The sequence below is a fragment of the Crinia signifera genome, chromosome 19 (genome assembly GCF_055691185.1).
Source record: "Crinia signifera chromosome 19, ASM5569118v1, whole genome shotgun sequence".
Taxonomy (NCBI): Eukaryota; Metazoa; Chordata; class Amphibia; order Anura; family Myobatrachidae; genus Crinia; species Crinia signifera.
In genome coordinates this window covers 82,237,932-82,253,616 of record NC_139226.1, presented here as the reverse complement: position 1 = coordinate 82,253,616, position 15,685 = coordinate 82,237,932, and the positions used below count along the sequence as shown (strand labels likewise).

Genomic DNA, 15,685 nt, shown 5'->3' with positions numbered 1-15,685 from the left:
ATAACACATTGGTGGGCAGGGGGAAAAAAAAACATATTAAATCATGGATGGCCAGTGGTACTGCCGCTGCTGCCGTCTCCCCCTGAACAACATGAAAGATATTGGCTGATTGAGCTGCAGGTTCGTCTGACATCAATATCGGTAACGGCGCACAGGTTGGGGGGGACGGCACGCATCGTTAACGAGATTAAGCATACACACTAGCAGACATTGGCCTCAATATCATTCAGAAGCCTCTTTCTGAATGATATTGATGCCAATATCTTCTAGTGTGTGTTGGCCCTAATGCTGAATCAGGGCAGACTGCTTTTTTTTTTGCAGCCTTCAACACCACTATAAGAGGACATTGTATTTGTTTGTTGATACATTGAAAATTCAGCACTTAACTATGTATCATTTGTGGAAACATTGTTGCAATTATGTGAATGTTAGGTAATGGTAAACTCACTGCAGCTAAAAGCCATTCATTATTTGTATTTTTCGCTTCTTTAAAAAAAAATAATATATATATTATTGATTTCTGTGTTCGGAGGTGCCACAGTGAACTGCTCCTTAATGGAGTTTGTAGTTCCATTTTACAGAATACAGAGCCTGTAAATTCAAAGACTTTGTGTCTTTATTTTTAAATATTGGGCAATAGTGACTGAGTCAACACATACGAATGGTCGACAGACAGAACTTTAACTTTGACAGAAGGTCAACAGAAGCTTTAGTTCGACATGGTCATGGTCGGCACTCAAAAGGTCGCCACAAGTTTATCAAGCTTTTTGGGTGTAGGACTTCATTCATACTTGACTTTCCACGTGGGCATAGAGGGATGCACCATGCAAAGAGACGCAGTAAACTTATATGGTGAAAAACTTGTGTCAACCTTCGGACTGTTGATCTTGACCTAAAGCTTGTGTCAACCTTCTGTCAATGTCGATCTTGGTTCTGTCGGCCATGCTTGGGTGTCAAATGAGGATGTGAATGGGGAATGCATGTGGGAGAGTTTTAATACAAATATTTTTTCATTTTCTTTATTTGCCATTTTTGTGTACCTGTCGGGTTTCCACTGCTGTTGTCCTGTTCTGGATTTCGGAGGAGGGGGGGGGGGGGGGGGGGGGGGGAGATAATAGGTGAGCTGAAGTCAGTGCTGGCAGGGACAGGGGGCAGGGCCACCTTAACATTAGTCCAGGCCTCTGGGTAATATATTTCTGCCCCCCTCCCCAACCACACGCCTATATGCAGCAGCAGCATCGTCCAGGCAGTGGTGCTGATGGGCGATCCAGGTAGCAGGGACTGGGAGCTTCTAGCTCTATTTGCCGAGCAGCAGGGCGGGAAGTGCTGCTGATTTTGAAAAGACTGGCTGGATGCTAATTGGCTGAGCGTCCGGCCAGTCTTTTCAAAATCAGCAGCGCTTCCTTCCCCGCTGCTCGGCAAATAGCGATACAAGGTCCCACCCGCTGCCTGCCACCCACTGCAGCAGCAGCTGCTCCCCGGGGCAGTGCTGTCTTCCCCATTGGAGTGGGCCCCTAGGTCCCCTTGACAACTGCCCATTGTGCACAATGGGAAAGATGGCACTGTTGGGGGGGTCCACTATGACTCTTTATGGGGAGGATGGGGACGGCAGTGCTGCTGTTAGTGCTGGGGGGGGTTCTACTTTCACGGCAGGGGGAAGGGGATGAGGGTGCAGCTGTCAGGTCATGCAGTGATAGGGGTGCCAATCCAGGAGCAGGGCCTGCATTGCGGTCAGTGTTGGGTGGGGGGTATAGCTGTCAGGACAGTGATGGGGGGGGGGTTGCAGCTGTCAGGTCAGAGCTGTGATGGGCGGCATGTGTAGGTGCCGCTTACTGACCAGAGATTGTAGGGTCATTCTGGTGGCGGCGTGGACCCTCCTGGATCTGGCTGGAGCATCCGGCTGGACCTTGGCAGCATCAAGGATTCGGCTGGAACAGGACAGTGGCGGCGGTGCGGACCCTCCTGCGTAGGAGAAGGAAGAGAGCAGGGGAGAAAGAGGCAAGGGGAGACAGAAAAAGATGAGGGACAGCAGGGGAGAGAGGGTGACAGACATGTACTGGAGAAAAGAAAGAGCATGGAAGAGAGAAAAGGGGATAGGTAGAGAGTGAAAAAGAGGAAAGAGATGGGGTGGGGGGGAAGAGAGTGGTGAGAGGGAGTGAGGTGACATGGTGAAAATAAGGATGGCAAGGTGAGGAGACTGGAGGCGTGAGTGGGTGAGGTGACGACAGGCAAGTGGGGGTGAGGTGACAGCGGGCGAGAGGGGGTGAGGTGACAGCAGGCAAGAGGGGGTGAGGTGACGGCTGGTGAGAGGGGGTGAGGTGACGGCTGGCGAGAATAGGTGAGGTGTCGGGGGCAAGGTTATGGCTGGTGAGAGGGGGTGAGTTGATGGCAGGCAAGAGGGGGTGAGGTGAGGGGGAAAAAGAGTGGGTGTGGTGATAAGGGCGAGAGGGGGTGAGGTGACAGGGAGAGAGAAGGTAACGACCAGGACAAAAGGGGATTAAGTGAGGGGGGGTGAGAAGAAAAGCTAAGTAGAGAAGGCAGGTCTCCTTCTTTTACCGGCATCGGTGGCCTTTGGTTCACCGGCGCAGGGATCTCTTGTGGCTGGCTCTCTTGCTCCCCGGCGCCCCTGCAAGTCTCCATCTCCATGCACCGGGCGCCGATGAATGTACCCCTCTCCATTGTGCCTCTGCAAGTCTCCCCGGCGCCAGCCACTGTTTCAACTCAACCTCTCTCCAGCCGCTGCTGCATTCTCCCCGGCGCTGGGCTCCGCTGCAGGTGTCCTGCTCCCAGAGGTGCGGTGGTTCCGGTTGCTAGGGTAGGGGGGTCCTTTCATCACACGTGCTGACCGTGGGTAGGGTGGGGGAGCATGGATGAAGCCATGTTCCCCCACTACTGCGGGAGCCTACCTGCGGGAGCGTTCAACCCCGTGCGGCCGCTCAGGCAGCTCTGTCTCCCGCACAGCCGGGTCCTCACCGCCGCCCCACCGCTGGGTCCCGGGCGGCCGTGCCTCTGATGATATGGTGACGGGTGCCGGCGGGACTCCCACTGATGACTGGGTGAGAGACCGGGGCAGGTGCGGGTGATTGCGGGCAGGGTGCTGGTTATACATCCCGCTCACCGCCGCTGCTGACAGGGACGAAGTAGGCGGACACTGCTGGTCAGTGTCCGCCTACATATCGTTTGGTTGGGGGAACTTTTCCCCTACACCAGAACGATTAGCTGGGGAAAATCAAACAGGTTTGATTTTTCCCAGCAAGTTGGAACGACCGTTTTGGGCCGTTTATCTGCGTTTTAGCACGTGTGGGAGCAAACGGTTGATTATCGTTTGCTCCCACACACTAGAAAGATTATCATTCCAACCAGCCAAAAGTTGGCTGGTTGGAACGATATCTTTCTGATGTGTGGCCAGCATAACGAAAGACTGGGAAGAAGTATTATTAAAATGCTCTCAGGAGTTGATGTCTCTCTTAATTAAACACAACCATTTGGTGCTGAGCCAATGTGAAAAAGAGATTGCAGAACTGGGTGTGAAATTGGAACCCTGGAAAAAAGATCCAACATTTCAAAAGAATTTTGAAAAATTAAATAAAGATCTAGACAACTATGAGCAGGAGATCATTAATAGGAAAAGGAACAAATTTAATCGTGATCAAAAGGACTTTGAAACTGGAAATATCTTCAAATGGAATAAAATGGAAGATAAGCGACGAATGCACAAACCTAGAGATGATCCTGGCTATACCTACTCCAAAATGGAATCATCTGGAGGGGAAGATTTCTCAGATAATAGCGGAACGAGCGCTATAGAGAGAGATCATAGACGAGGACAATTTAATGAACAGAAATCTTTTTTAGAGGGTGGACCTGGAGCCAGGGCAAGATATCGACCAAGAGGAAGACGAGGTGGAGTCGGAAGAAATCAAAAAGAAAATCCCGATTGGACTTATCAGCGATCCTCCAGATATCCTTTACTTCTTCTCCCTGACAGGGTAACGAGACAGACGAGGGAGGAAATTTGAAAATTATCAATTTATCTACAAAAATACTAACTGCTGAACAGATACAAGTATTAGAAAAGGGATTGTCCTTTTCTCCAACGAAACAATTTAATCATTTCCTATGGGAGAAAGATTTGAAGCTCTTTGGGAGGAAAATACTCCTAAAGAAATTCTTCATGCCAAAAGAGGATATGGAAATTATGGATGTGAACAACCAGCCCTCGCAATACCTACAACAGGAGTCAGAAGAACCTGGGAGTACTTCCAATCATCCTCTCAAGCCTTTGTGCCATAAAAAAATCTAATTTTTTTCCCACAGACCAAAATTGCCCACAAATTCAAATCTTCCACAAACTGGTAGCCCGTGATCTGGACAAACTGTACTATGCGTCTCGAAATAACAAGACCCAATACAACAACCTCCAAAAGGGAGAGATTAAAGCCATCAAGGAGATCAAGGAATGGGACAATATACAGATAAAACCATTGGATAAAGGTGGGAATATTGTCCTATGGCCAACTAGTATGTACCAGAAAGAAGCGTTGAGACAACTTCAAGACAAAAAATGCTATGAGAATATACTCTTCAATCCAACCGAGAACTACAATGACATACTAAACAGAATGCTGGATAGGGCATTAGCGAATGGTACCATACTTAAACCGGAATATGATTTCCTGAAAATCTCTCACCCCAAAACCCCTACCTTTTATCTATTGCCAAAAGTGCATAAAAACCTATTGAAACCACCAGGTCGTCCAATAGTGTCGGGGATAGGGGGATTAACAGAGAACCCCAGCATCTTTATTGATTTGCACCTACGCCACCATGTACTCACCCTGCCCTCGTATCTCCAAGATACATCGGATGTCTTGCGAAAATTGAATGATATCCGATTAGAGGAGAATCACATCTTGGTGACATTAGACGTAGAGTCGTTGTACACCAGCATCCAACACTCAGCTGGATTGGAGGCAGTAAGGTATTTCCAACAGATGGAGGGTTCTACTGATTTCCACACATTCATCGTGGAATTACTGGAGTTTGTTCTCTCCCGCAACTACTTCACATTTGGAGATCGATATTACCTGCAAACGAGGGGCACTGCTATTGGGGCAACATGTGCCCCTACGTATGCGAATATCTTTTTGGGATGGTGGGAGAGAGAAGCCGTATTCAGTGAAGTCAATGATCGATATACCAAACACATCATCGGGTGGTGGAGGTATATCGATGATATTCTGTTGATATGGGAGAGAGAGGAAGAAACCCTACTATCATTTATTAACCACCTCAACCAGAACAAAATAAACATCAGGCTTACCCCCATATCAGCAGACAAATGGTACCATTCTTGGATCTGAACATCTAGAGGCGAAGATGGCACAATCCAGACGCAACTCTATAGAAAAGATACGGCAACTAATTCCATACTGCACCAGACAAGTTCACATTTTCCTCCTACGGTGGACAACCTCCCAAAGAAGAATTTTTACGTCTTCGCAGAAACTGCTCCAATAGACAACAACAATTCGAACAACAATGTGAAGAACTGGGGGAGAGACTGAAGGAAAGCGGATACAGTGGGAGAAGGATCAAGCGGGAAAGAAGAGAAGCATCCCAGCTGAGGAGGGAATCACTAATCTTCCCCAAAAGAAAAGAAGAGAAGAAGATGAAAATCAGATTTGTGGGAAACTACTGCAGGGAATGGAAAAATATCCAGCAGATAATTCAAAAACATTGGTCTGTTCTCCTATTAGATGAAGACCTTTCTCAAATATTAGATCCCAAGGTGGCAATGAGTTGGAGACATTCTAAAAATCTAAAAGATGAACTCGTCCATAGCCACTTTATTAGGACAACAACCAAAAGTTCAGACAAGTTAGTTGGATCTTTTCCATGTGGAAATTGTAAAGCATGCCGGTATATGCGGAAAACGAAAGAGATACAAGATAGATATGGAAACAACATCAAGATCAAGGCCTATATTAATTGCAACACCACAGGGGTGGTTTACTGTATAACCTGTCCCTGCAGAAAGAACTATGTAGATATGACAACGAGACCACTTAAGCAGAGGATACTAGAACATTCAGGAACAGTAAGAAATGCAGTATCCGACCTGGCTAAATTTACTTCCTGAGGCAACATGAAGGTTCCTTTCAGGAAGCAAGCATCTGTGGACTGGAAAAGGTCAACTTAGGAATTAGAGGTGGGGACATACAGAAGACACTCATGCAACGGGAAAGTGAGTGGACTTTTAAACTGAATGGACTCACACCGGAAGGATTAAACGAGTACATCAATTATCAGGTCTTTGTTTGAAGAATTAGAGAAAACTAAAAATACAATCCCTTACTAAGAGACTCTTTTCGTGCAAGACTCTAAAATATCAGTAATTATATACACATAGTAAAGAATAAGAACATGAGACCCACATAGGTATACGCAATTTATTTTTCACTCTTAATTTGCAGTTCTTAACACAGTGTGTATAGTTGGATCAGCACTTCCTCTTACAAAAACTTAACATATAACAACCTACAATGACCACTAGACTATTGAGAAACCTCACACCTACCACGTGACCATAATGTAAAGGCACAGCACAAATTACTATAAAAACAGTCCCTATATAACACAATACAATTACACAAGTATATCACTACCAAATAATAGATGTATAATTTCAGCAGTAGGAGCACTAGCACCTCCATAATAACCTATCCCTAATAGTACACAATGAGATTCACTTACCTTATGCAACATCTCAAATACTCTAACCTCAGCAAGACTTGACATTATGTACATACAGAAAAGATAACGTAGCCAACCACAGATAAACAGTCCAATCCCAATCATATATAGTAATTTATGTCCCCACAAACATCAGTTAACTAATACCCAGCCCTTAGACAGCCCACAATAAGGATGCATAATAAAGCCACTGATCTAATAATTAATGAGGGGTAGTAATTTGGAATAAATCCATACATCTCATCAATAAAGCCCCGATCAGATACCCTATTTTAAAATCTGGAAATATGTTCCAAAATGCTTAAATAACATGTAGCAGAAAATCAGGATGAAGGGTGGCCAGTGCATAATCATACAAGTGTTAATCGGAGAATCCCTCTGAGTATAATCATGAAAGCGCCAATCGGGGAACCCCTCAGAGAGTATATATATATTGTGTGGATGAATATCACCATGACAACGGTGAAGTTACTAACCAGGGAGGGTACATAGGGAACGTATTTTAATAACTTCAAATTGAACCCTAATCACACACTATCTTGTTACACTACCGCTATACACCAAAATGATTTCACATGGTCATTAACCATTAATATCTTGATAACGTGAATAAGAGAACTATGCATATATCAAACTTTTTTGACGTCAGCAATTACAATGGAGGAGCATGGGCAATGTAGTTAAAAGCAGAGAATCGCGCTACCTACGTTGCCAATATACGGCAACAGTTGGAGCTGAGGATTGTGGGTAATGTAGTCCACAACAAACGATCGCGTTACTCGCATATACGGCGGCAGGAGAACTACACGTCACCCTGTCACAGCGTGAAGGGGATTGACTCCAAACCGCCACTCATTGGATTAAGACAGATAGGGGAGGGACAACCCACACAGAATAACCTACTGAGTACCCGCTACCACGTAAGGAGTAACTTCAGCCACCTCAGCTGTTTGCAATTACCGGCAAATACACCGGGTATATAAAACGCACACTTTAGCACATCAATACACTGGTGAACAAGCCTGTCTATTTCACGGCGAAACGCGCGTCCAGAAAGGTGGAAGGACGGCCATGGAGGGGACCCCTGTGCTATTGAAGCACAAACGATCTCACACAGGAAGGATAAGTAGTTTTGTGGCTGGGACATTATGTCAGTACAATTGTGTTTGTAGCTTACCCTGCATTATATATAGGGTTTCAGGCTAACCTCAATCTACTTATATCTACCAAACAACATATTAGTGTGAGTACCATTTGTTTGCATATCTGAGCATATATTAAGAAGATAAGCAGGAATCTAAAAAGGACACATGTTGTCCAATAACATGCCTGCAGCCTTCTGTATGATATGAATAGGGAGCTTGGCTATTGTTAAGCCCATGCTTATTTATCTTGAATATATTATTGTGAGAGGATACAGGGGTGCCAGATTATTTTGGGAGATGCATTTCAGGCAGTGTCATATGTGATATCTCCACTATTTGTGCCAAAGCAACAGTACTTTGTGGGGCATAATGGCGATTATCATGTGGTGATGTTCATTTGTATAACCTGGGATATATAAAGTAGTACGTAACTACATACTCCTTGACACAAACTATATTGAGCTGAGAAATGTGAAATATCATATTGACTTTGTAAATTCTGTCACTACCACTCCACTACTCTCGCTAAGGGACTCTCATTGCGGCCAGCCAGAGAGTGACCCCATGCGCTGGGATTCCATCAGGGGTGATCCAGGAGCTGAGCCCCAAAAGCAGATCCCAGTTTCCTTTCTTCTGCTGCCCCCATTAAGTGGCCCCTTAATCTGTGCACTGTTTAGCCCGTTCACTGCCTAACAGGCACACGGGCAAACAGAGAACAGTTGGGACCCCAGGGGTGCATAGTAATCTTCCTATTCATTCAAGCTCAGAGAAATATGTATATAATCCTAAATGCAACAAAGCACATGGGCAACCAATGAAATTAGGGTTCTCCATCAGTGGCTGACACCACCAAACAAGAATATTATCGCCATTCACTTATTATCACATGCTATTATTATAAATTTTATAACACATGTTTTGACTAATGGGGCAATACCCCATTTAGTATAAAGGGTCACTGCACAATCACTAAGCATTAAATAAAAAAATAAAAAAAATTCAGCCTGACAAATCAATTGTCCAGGGGGTTCTGCGGAGCGCCATATATGGATATATTGACTACAAATAAGCTGAAACATCCACCACTTTTTAAGTGTCTATTGATTTGCAATTGCTTGACCTGAATGAAGCAGACACACTAGGGGTGTCAAGATAGTCATAATCCATTGCATCTAAGTATAGTTTAGCTCTCTTGTAAGAAATTCACGCATATAAAATATATATTCTTTACACCAAAAAAAACTTTTTTCTCTCTCGTCGTCATAACACTATTCTCTTCCTAAGGCCCACCTACTCCAGGGAATTTCTTGCTGTACAGTTTTTGGGATTATCCTTCACATATCATAAGATAATACTTAAAAAAAACAAATTAAAGTTAGTGCCCCCAAAAAAAGAGAGTTATGTTTTTTTCTCCCTAAACTTATGGTTATCCATAACTCTGGGGAGCACCACCAACAACTACATGCTAAGTATTTAGACTTATATTCAAACACATGTTTGTAATGATTATGTCAGTGTTTTAATTGTCAGTGCAAGCCCAAAAACCCTTCCCCCTATGAACAAGGGAGTATCAAGAATGTTTATTATATATTCAGTTGTAGAATTTGTCTATTACAGTGGATGATAAAGACTTTCCATTACAAAGAGTACCTTGATTTCTATTATATGAGGTGAAAAAAAAAAAAAAAAACTGCCCTATGGCACCACTCTAAATAGGGCACAGAAGCATGACTGACACCAATTTAATGTTATGTGATTTGGCAGAGCAAGATATTTGAAATATTCGCACAAAGGGAGTTATTTAGGATCGTGAAAAGCAAATTGGACCTCACAACCACCACCATCTTGGCCTGCAAAATCATGAACTCACCCATAAAAACCAGGTGCACTCACGTAAATAAATTTGAAAGAGTGTTATTTGGTGATTTTCTATTCAACACACTGTTATTTCAGGGAAACCTGTTACTAGTGGGTGTTTAGTGGCAAGAACCGCCATTTTTGGACTAAAGTGCTCTTCGGCACAAAACAGCAAAACAGACATTGTTGGTACTTATGTAGTATCTGGGCGTCCGATTTAGAAATCGGGTCGGTAGCATCAAATCGTATGCGATGGTCCTGATTTTTTCCATAGGTAAAATGGTCAGAGTCCATTGTAACATAGAATTCAATGGGAAAAAGGGGTCCTTTTCCTTTCCCCACTATCCAAGTGGGCATGGAGTTGGATATAAACCTGTGGCGAGCGTAGCGAGCCCCGCGAGGGGACACAGAATACTTTTTAAGAAATCTGCGTCTGCTCGCCTCGCTACGCTCAGTTTATATCCAACTCCATGCCCACTTGGATAGTGGGGAAATGAACAGGACCTTGTTAACATTGAATCCTATGCAAAATCGCATCGAATCGCATTGCATGTGATATCGGATGCGATTTTGCCGAAAAGCATACAATCAGCAAATCGGCAGCCCAGATACTACATACAGTAAGTACCACATTGTTTTGTTAGATTTCTGCTAGCATCCAGAGGGGTGTGAGCAGAAATCCACTAGTTGGACTTAGCAGAGCACTGCTTAGAAAAGCTCAGAGAACCCTCCTGGCGATATTTACAGGGCACTGAATTGAATGGACCCCAATGAATGCGGTTACTGTTTTCTTTGTGTGGGAACTGCATGTATAGAATTTATAAGGGACTACTTATAACAGTCTATCATTCTTATTAAATAGGTGTAAGTGCTGCTATACGCAATCTCTCTTTTCCTATTTTATTATGGTGCCATTAGCACAATACCATCCGGGAAACAGATTTGAACAAGTAGCAAACAGTTATATTGCACTGAATCAGAACATGATCATTTGGTGTTACGTGCAAATTAACTGGTAGAGGGAATGCGACCAAATTATAAAACAAAAATCTTACAAATAAACATGTAGATTACCTGGTTCGTCAAGTCTTCTTTTCTTGGCAGCAGGCTCTTCATTTTCTTCTGCTTCAAGTAGTTCACATTCTTGCACAAAGGGGCTGTGTACAGGTTCAGCCGACATATCCCCTTGGACAGGGTCCATATCTGCACCTTTTTCTTCAACCCCTTGTTCTATTGTCTGCTGTGGACTATACTCTTGTACTGTGGGAACACCTGGTGCGATTTCTTCTTCCAGAGGACATGGCACTTTATCAGGTTCCTCCAAGACTAAAGTTGCATTTAACTGGTCAGAGCACGTTGGAGTCTCTGTATTCGAAGCTGCAGTAAAAACATCCGCTTTTTCATCAACAATGTCGCTATTTTGAAACGTATGTATTTGCTCTGTGAAAGTCTCAGAGAGAGTTGGGTTAACAGAATTCACATTCCCATTAGTGTCCAGATTCTTTGGATTTGTACTTTTGCTGGTCTCTTGCTCCTCAGAGGCAGAAACCACAGATGACTCCCCTGTAGCCATGGGAGACAACATATTTTCAATAGTTAAGGTTTCACTCTGAACATTACTCCTGGGAACTGTAGGCTTGAGATTGGTTTTAACGAAAGTCAACGGCTTAACAGGAACGTCTTTCACCTTCTGACTCTGGGTAGTGTGATTCATCAGTTCCGTCAGCAGATTCTTACAGCTCACAGCCACATCAAACATCTGAAGGCTGTCAGCCACAGAGATAATCTTTGTTAGATTGTGTTTCCCAGGTGGTAACTTTCCAGAGTACATCATTTCGAGTAGTAGAGAGAATTCCTCTGGGGAAACAACAGAGGCATCTATCGAGATGGTTTCAGTTGTTTCAAGCAAGGATTTAAAGAGCAAACTTGCAGCAGAGAGGACGAGCTTGTGAGCTCGGAAATGAAAGGTACCAACAAATATTGTGCAGTCACAAAACTGCTGCTCTTTACACAACGTGTATACCTGTTGTAGGAGCTGCCTGCTATAATTTGGAAGCTCCATCGCTTAAAATGCAATTCTTTCTTAATGTTTTCTTAGATATTCAAGCGTGGGGACCTGCAAAGGAAAAAGCTAAATTTATTACTGTTGGAAATGAGTTTTTAAAAAAGGTGAAACAAGCATTTACTCAAAGTCAACATAAAGACCCACTGGTCATGAGAGATAAAAACATAAATACTAAAATAGCCCATATAAATAAGCAGTACTTGGTGGTCTTGGTGATTAATATTTCTAGGCTTATGGATTGACTTAGGTATCCAGTCAAATCCACAGTAATCAAGTACATTTTCATAAGGTTTACACCACTGGGTCGAAATGAGAACATTGACAAGGATCAATTTGTCGACAGGCAATAGATCGAATACCCAACCAGAGGCGTAGCTACCGTAAGGCAGCCACCGCGGCTGCTTGGGGGAGCAAGTGCCAGCGGGGTGCCCCCGGTGCCCGGGCACTCTGGTCAGACCACCCCTTACCCCTCCGCATGCCACCGCATTCAGTCCGGCACCGCAGGTAGCCTCCAGGCTCCGTCTACTGCAGTAATGAAAAAATGACACGACAAAATGGCTGCCCCCTAATAGCAGACAGTTTTTAAGGATGCTAGAGGAGGCCGCCGCCTCCTCTAACATCCTTAAAAAAAACTGTCTGCTGTACGGGGGCAGCCATTTTGTCGTGTCATTTTTCATTACTGCAGGAGACGGAGCCGGCATGCGGAGGGGTAAGGTAATTATTTGGCGGGGGGGGGGGGGGGGGGCGCCACAATATTAGTTATGCCTCTGTACCCAACCTAAATGGCAGGTTCACATACTGAAATTAGGTACTGTTGGAAGGGTTATGATAAAAGATTATGGTTAGGAATACAGGGAAAAATACTACAATGGTGCTCCCCAGGTGCTTTCAATGAAACTGATCATTATGTCTCAGATGAAAACATTGGAGGAACCAGGAGAAAATACTGTAAGAAGCAATTAGAACATCAGGGATTGTTTGTAGACATGATGAATGTCAAGATGGTCACTATTAGAAAAGTTTGACCCTGTCAATATTCTTGTGACGACCTGATAACTTCCGAGAAGTCATACCCAACCCACACCAGGACACAGTCAGTGTGGAGTTTGTGTGCTCTCTCCACGACTGCATGAGCTACCTGAGGGCTTCAGATTTCTTCCCATATTTCAAAAGTTATTATTGTAATTTACTTCTTAGGGAAAATAAGTTTGCATGTGCGCGTTTGTTAAAGTGTGAAATATGGCTCCAAGAACAGTAATATGTTTATACCATATAAATATTAAAAATAGTGTAAAGGTACTAGAAAAGACCCTTACAAAAAACACAAATACCATAGAATCAACTTCCCACATTTAGTAAAGCACAATTTAAAGGTCTTTAAAGGTTTAGCGGGAAGTTACAATAAGGCTTGTTTTAGTTTCTCAGACAACCTGGATAGATAGATAGATAGATAGATAGATATACACATACACTGCACATGTCTGCCTGCTGCCATATCTTGCAATGTCAAATTTAAAAAAGTTTAGTTTTATATCTTCTGCCTCAATGAAAAAAATAAATAGTCTACTTATACCGCTTTTACACCAAAACCCCAGATCCGACCTGGTATTTCGAACACTGCTCGACTCTGGGATTTACACCGTGGTGCCGACCCAGAATATTCCCGGGCCAGCACCGTTTACACTGAAAATGGTTGCAGGGTGCGGTGCTTGGAGACTACATCATCTCCAAGAGCCAGGACCACCGTTCGCTGCGCCTGGACCGCTGTGGGGCAAGCCCAGCGCCAAGGTAAGCTGCTGTGCTGCCTCCAGCCTCCATGCATCCCCTAGCCTTCAAGGTGAATGGATGCCACACACAGTCATCCATTAACCTCCTCCCTGGCTCCAAACAGTACAGCAGACAGCAGCGGAGGCTGTGTATGCCCCCTACCCAACTTCCATACTGACCGCGGGATGCTGCAGTCGGGAGGTTGGGATCCCCCATTGGTGTAAATGGAAGCTGGGTGGAATGACCCGGCATACCCAATTACACTACCCTACCACCACGGTCCTCCCCGTGTTCCAACCTGGTCAGGACCAGGGTAGGATTCGTGGGGAAATGGACCCGTTTTTTTCTCAGTACCCCTTTTACACTGACGCTGACCTCGTTCACGAGGCAAAAACCTGAGTTTTTGCCTCGGTGTAAAAAGGGCATTACTCATTTCTAGCAACACTCCTTAATCATTTATACCCCTTTCACATCACACTTATAACCTGGGTTATTGCCAAGTCGACTGGGTCATGGTACAGTATGAAGCACCAATGTGAATAACCTGGGTCAAGTAACCCGGGTTAAACCCAAGTCGACCTATGTATAATTGGTGACCCAGTTCAGCGTTAACGTGTGACTTGGGTCATACCTGGGATGTGACCAGAGCTTGAGATGTGAAATCGGTATTCGTCACCTCAAATCTATTTACAAGACTGCTGCATCAGGGAAGTGTTGAAATGACACAGGGCTTAAAGTTGCAGAAATGCAGCTGACTGTATTTTCCAAAGCTTTCATCAACTCTACTGTGTTTTACAATCTTAAGCTGTGCACACACGGTGCAATGTCGGTGAGCGACCATATTGCCAGTGATTTGTTTGTGCTGCTTGGTGCACGCTCCCATGTTCAGCCTTATAATGGTCGCTGGAGCTTGCTCCTGTGATGAGCTGTTTCCCTCTGCAGCTCCCTCGGCAGAGTTTCGTGTTCATCCACGACAATGAAAACTGGACACTGAGCAATATATTGCACCGTGTGTACACAGCTTTACATACATATCTTTTTGTTCGTCGGGAGGCTTGCCACCTAGCAACAGCTGGTGGGTTAGGGTGGCAAGCCTCCGGAATGCGCAGAAAGGTAAAGTGAAAAAATTTTCACTTACCTTTCCCCTGCTCTAGGGAGCGGGTCCGGGTGCGCGCACGCTGGTCACGTGCGCGCTCCCCTGAGCCTGGGATCCCGCCCCCTAGCTTTAGTTTTTTCTCCAGCGTGACAGAGATGGAGGACTCTGTGTCTGTCTAGGCAACAGACACACTTTACCAGTCCCCATCTGTCAGCAAGTGGCCAAAAATGCCTAAAAAGAGGCGGCAACAAGTGTCTGAGGACAGTTCCTCCTCAGAAGACATTATTATTAAGAGGAAAAAGTGCACAGCCCCTGTCAGCTCTGAGGAAAGCAGGGACAGCTCTCAGTCTGAGGGGAGACACCTGGTGGTCAGCAACAGTCTCCCTCAGTGTTTCCTCAGAAAAAGGTGAGGAAACACCACAAAAAAGAAACATACAGACAATGTTTCTCACAGAGACGCCCGTACGGGAGAATACGTCTCTTTCCCGGGTATTGCCCGTAGTCGGAATACCCAAATGGTGCGTGACATACCACCATCTTCTGCCCACAGCCGGCAAAAACACACTGCCTCTGAACGGCAGCAATTGCTAACCCAGTCCCATAAGGGTTCTAGCAAGCAGCATGCGCTGCCTAAACCTCACGACTATAGTGAGACAGTAACCATTCAGGTAGACTGGGAGTCAGAGGAGGTTACTAGAATGTCCGCATCCTCTAAAAGGGGCGAGTACAGCGACCTGCAGATGGCCAGTGTACAATTGGCAGGCAAAACGCCACCCAATAAATTATACGCCTCTCATTGGGCACTTAATGAACGCTCAGAGGTTTATAATTTCACCCAGTTAGCATTCAGAACTGCTCTGGTGAAAGAGGATGAAATGGTTCTAAGAAGCCATACGGGCATACCAGATATACCAGCCCTATTTGCTCCCGAAATCGACCCGGCACTCAGCTCACTAATAGGGGAGAAAACCCAAAGTGACGCTAATGATAAGCTTTTAA

At 44.7% G+C, this 15,685-nt stretch overlaps 1 protein-coding gene across 2 annotated transcripts in view; it reads right to left on the bottom strand.

The window, feature by feature from the left end:
* The window catches only part of ZBTB40 (zinc finger and BTB domain containing 40), a 168,355-nt gene that overhangs the window by 140,527 nt on the left and 12,143 nt on the right, over positions 1-15,685 (bottom strand). For both annotated transcript variants that reach the window (XM_083162792.1, XM_083162791.1), the window contains exon 2: positions 10,833-11,874. In XM_083162792.1, coding sequence (XP_083018918.1) covers positions 10,833-11,820 — 988 coding nt within the window. In that variant the 5' untranslated portion in view covers positions 11,821-11,874. The remainder of the gene's footprint in view (positions 1-10,832; positions 11,875-15,685) is intronic.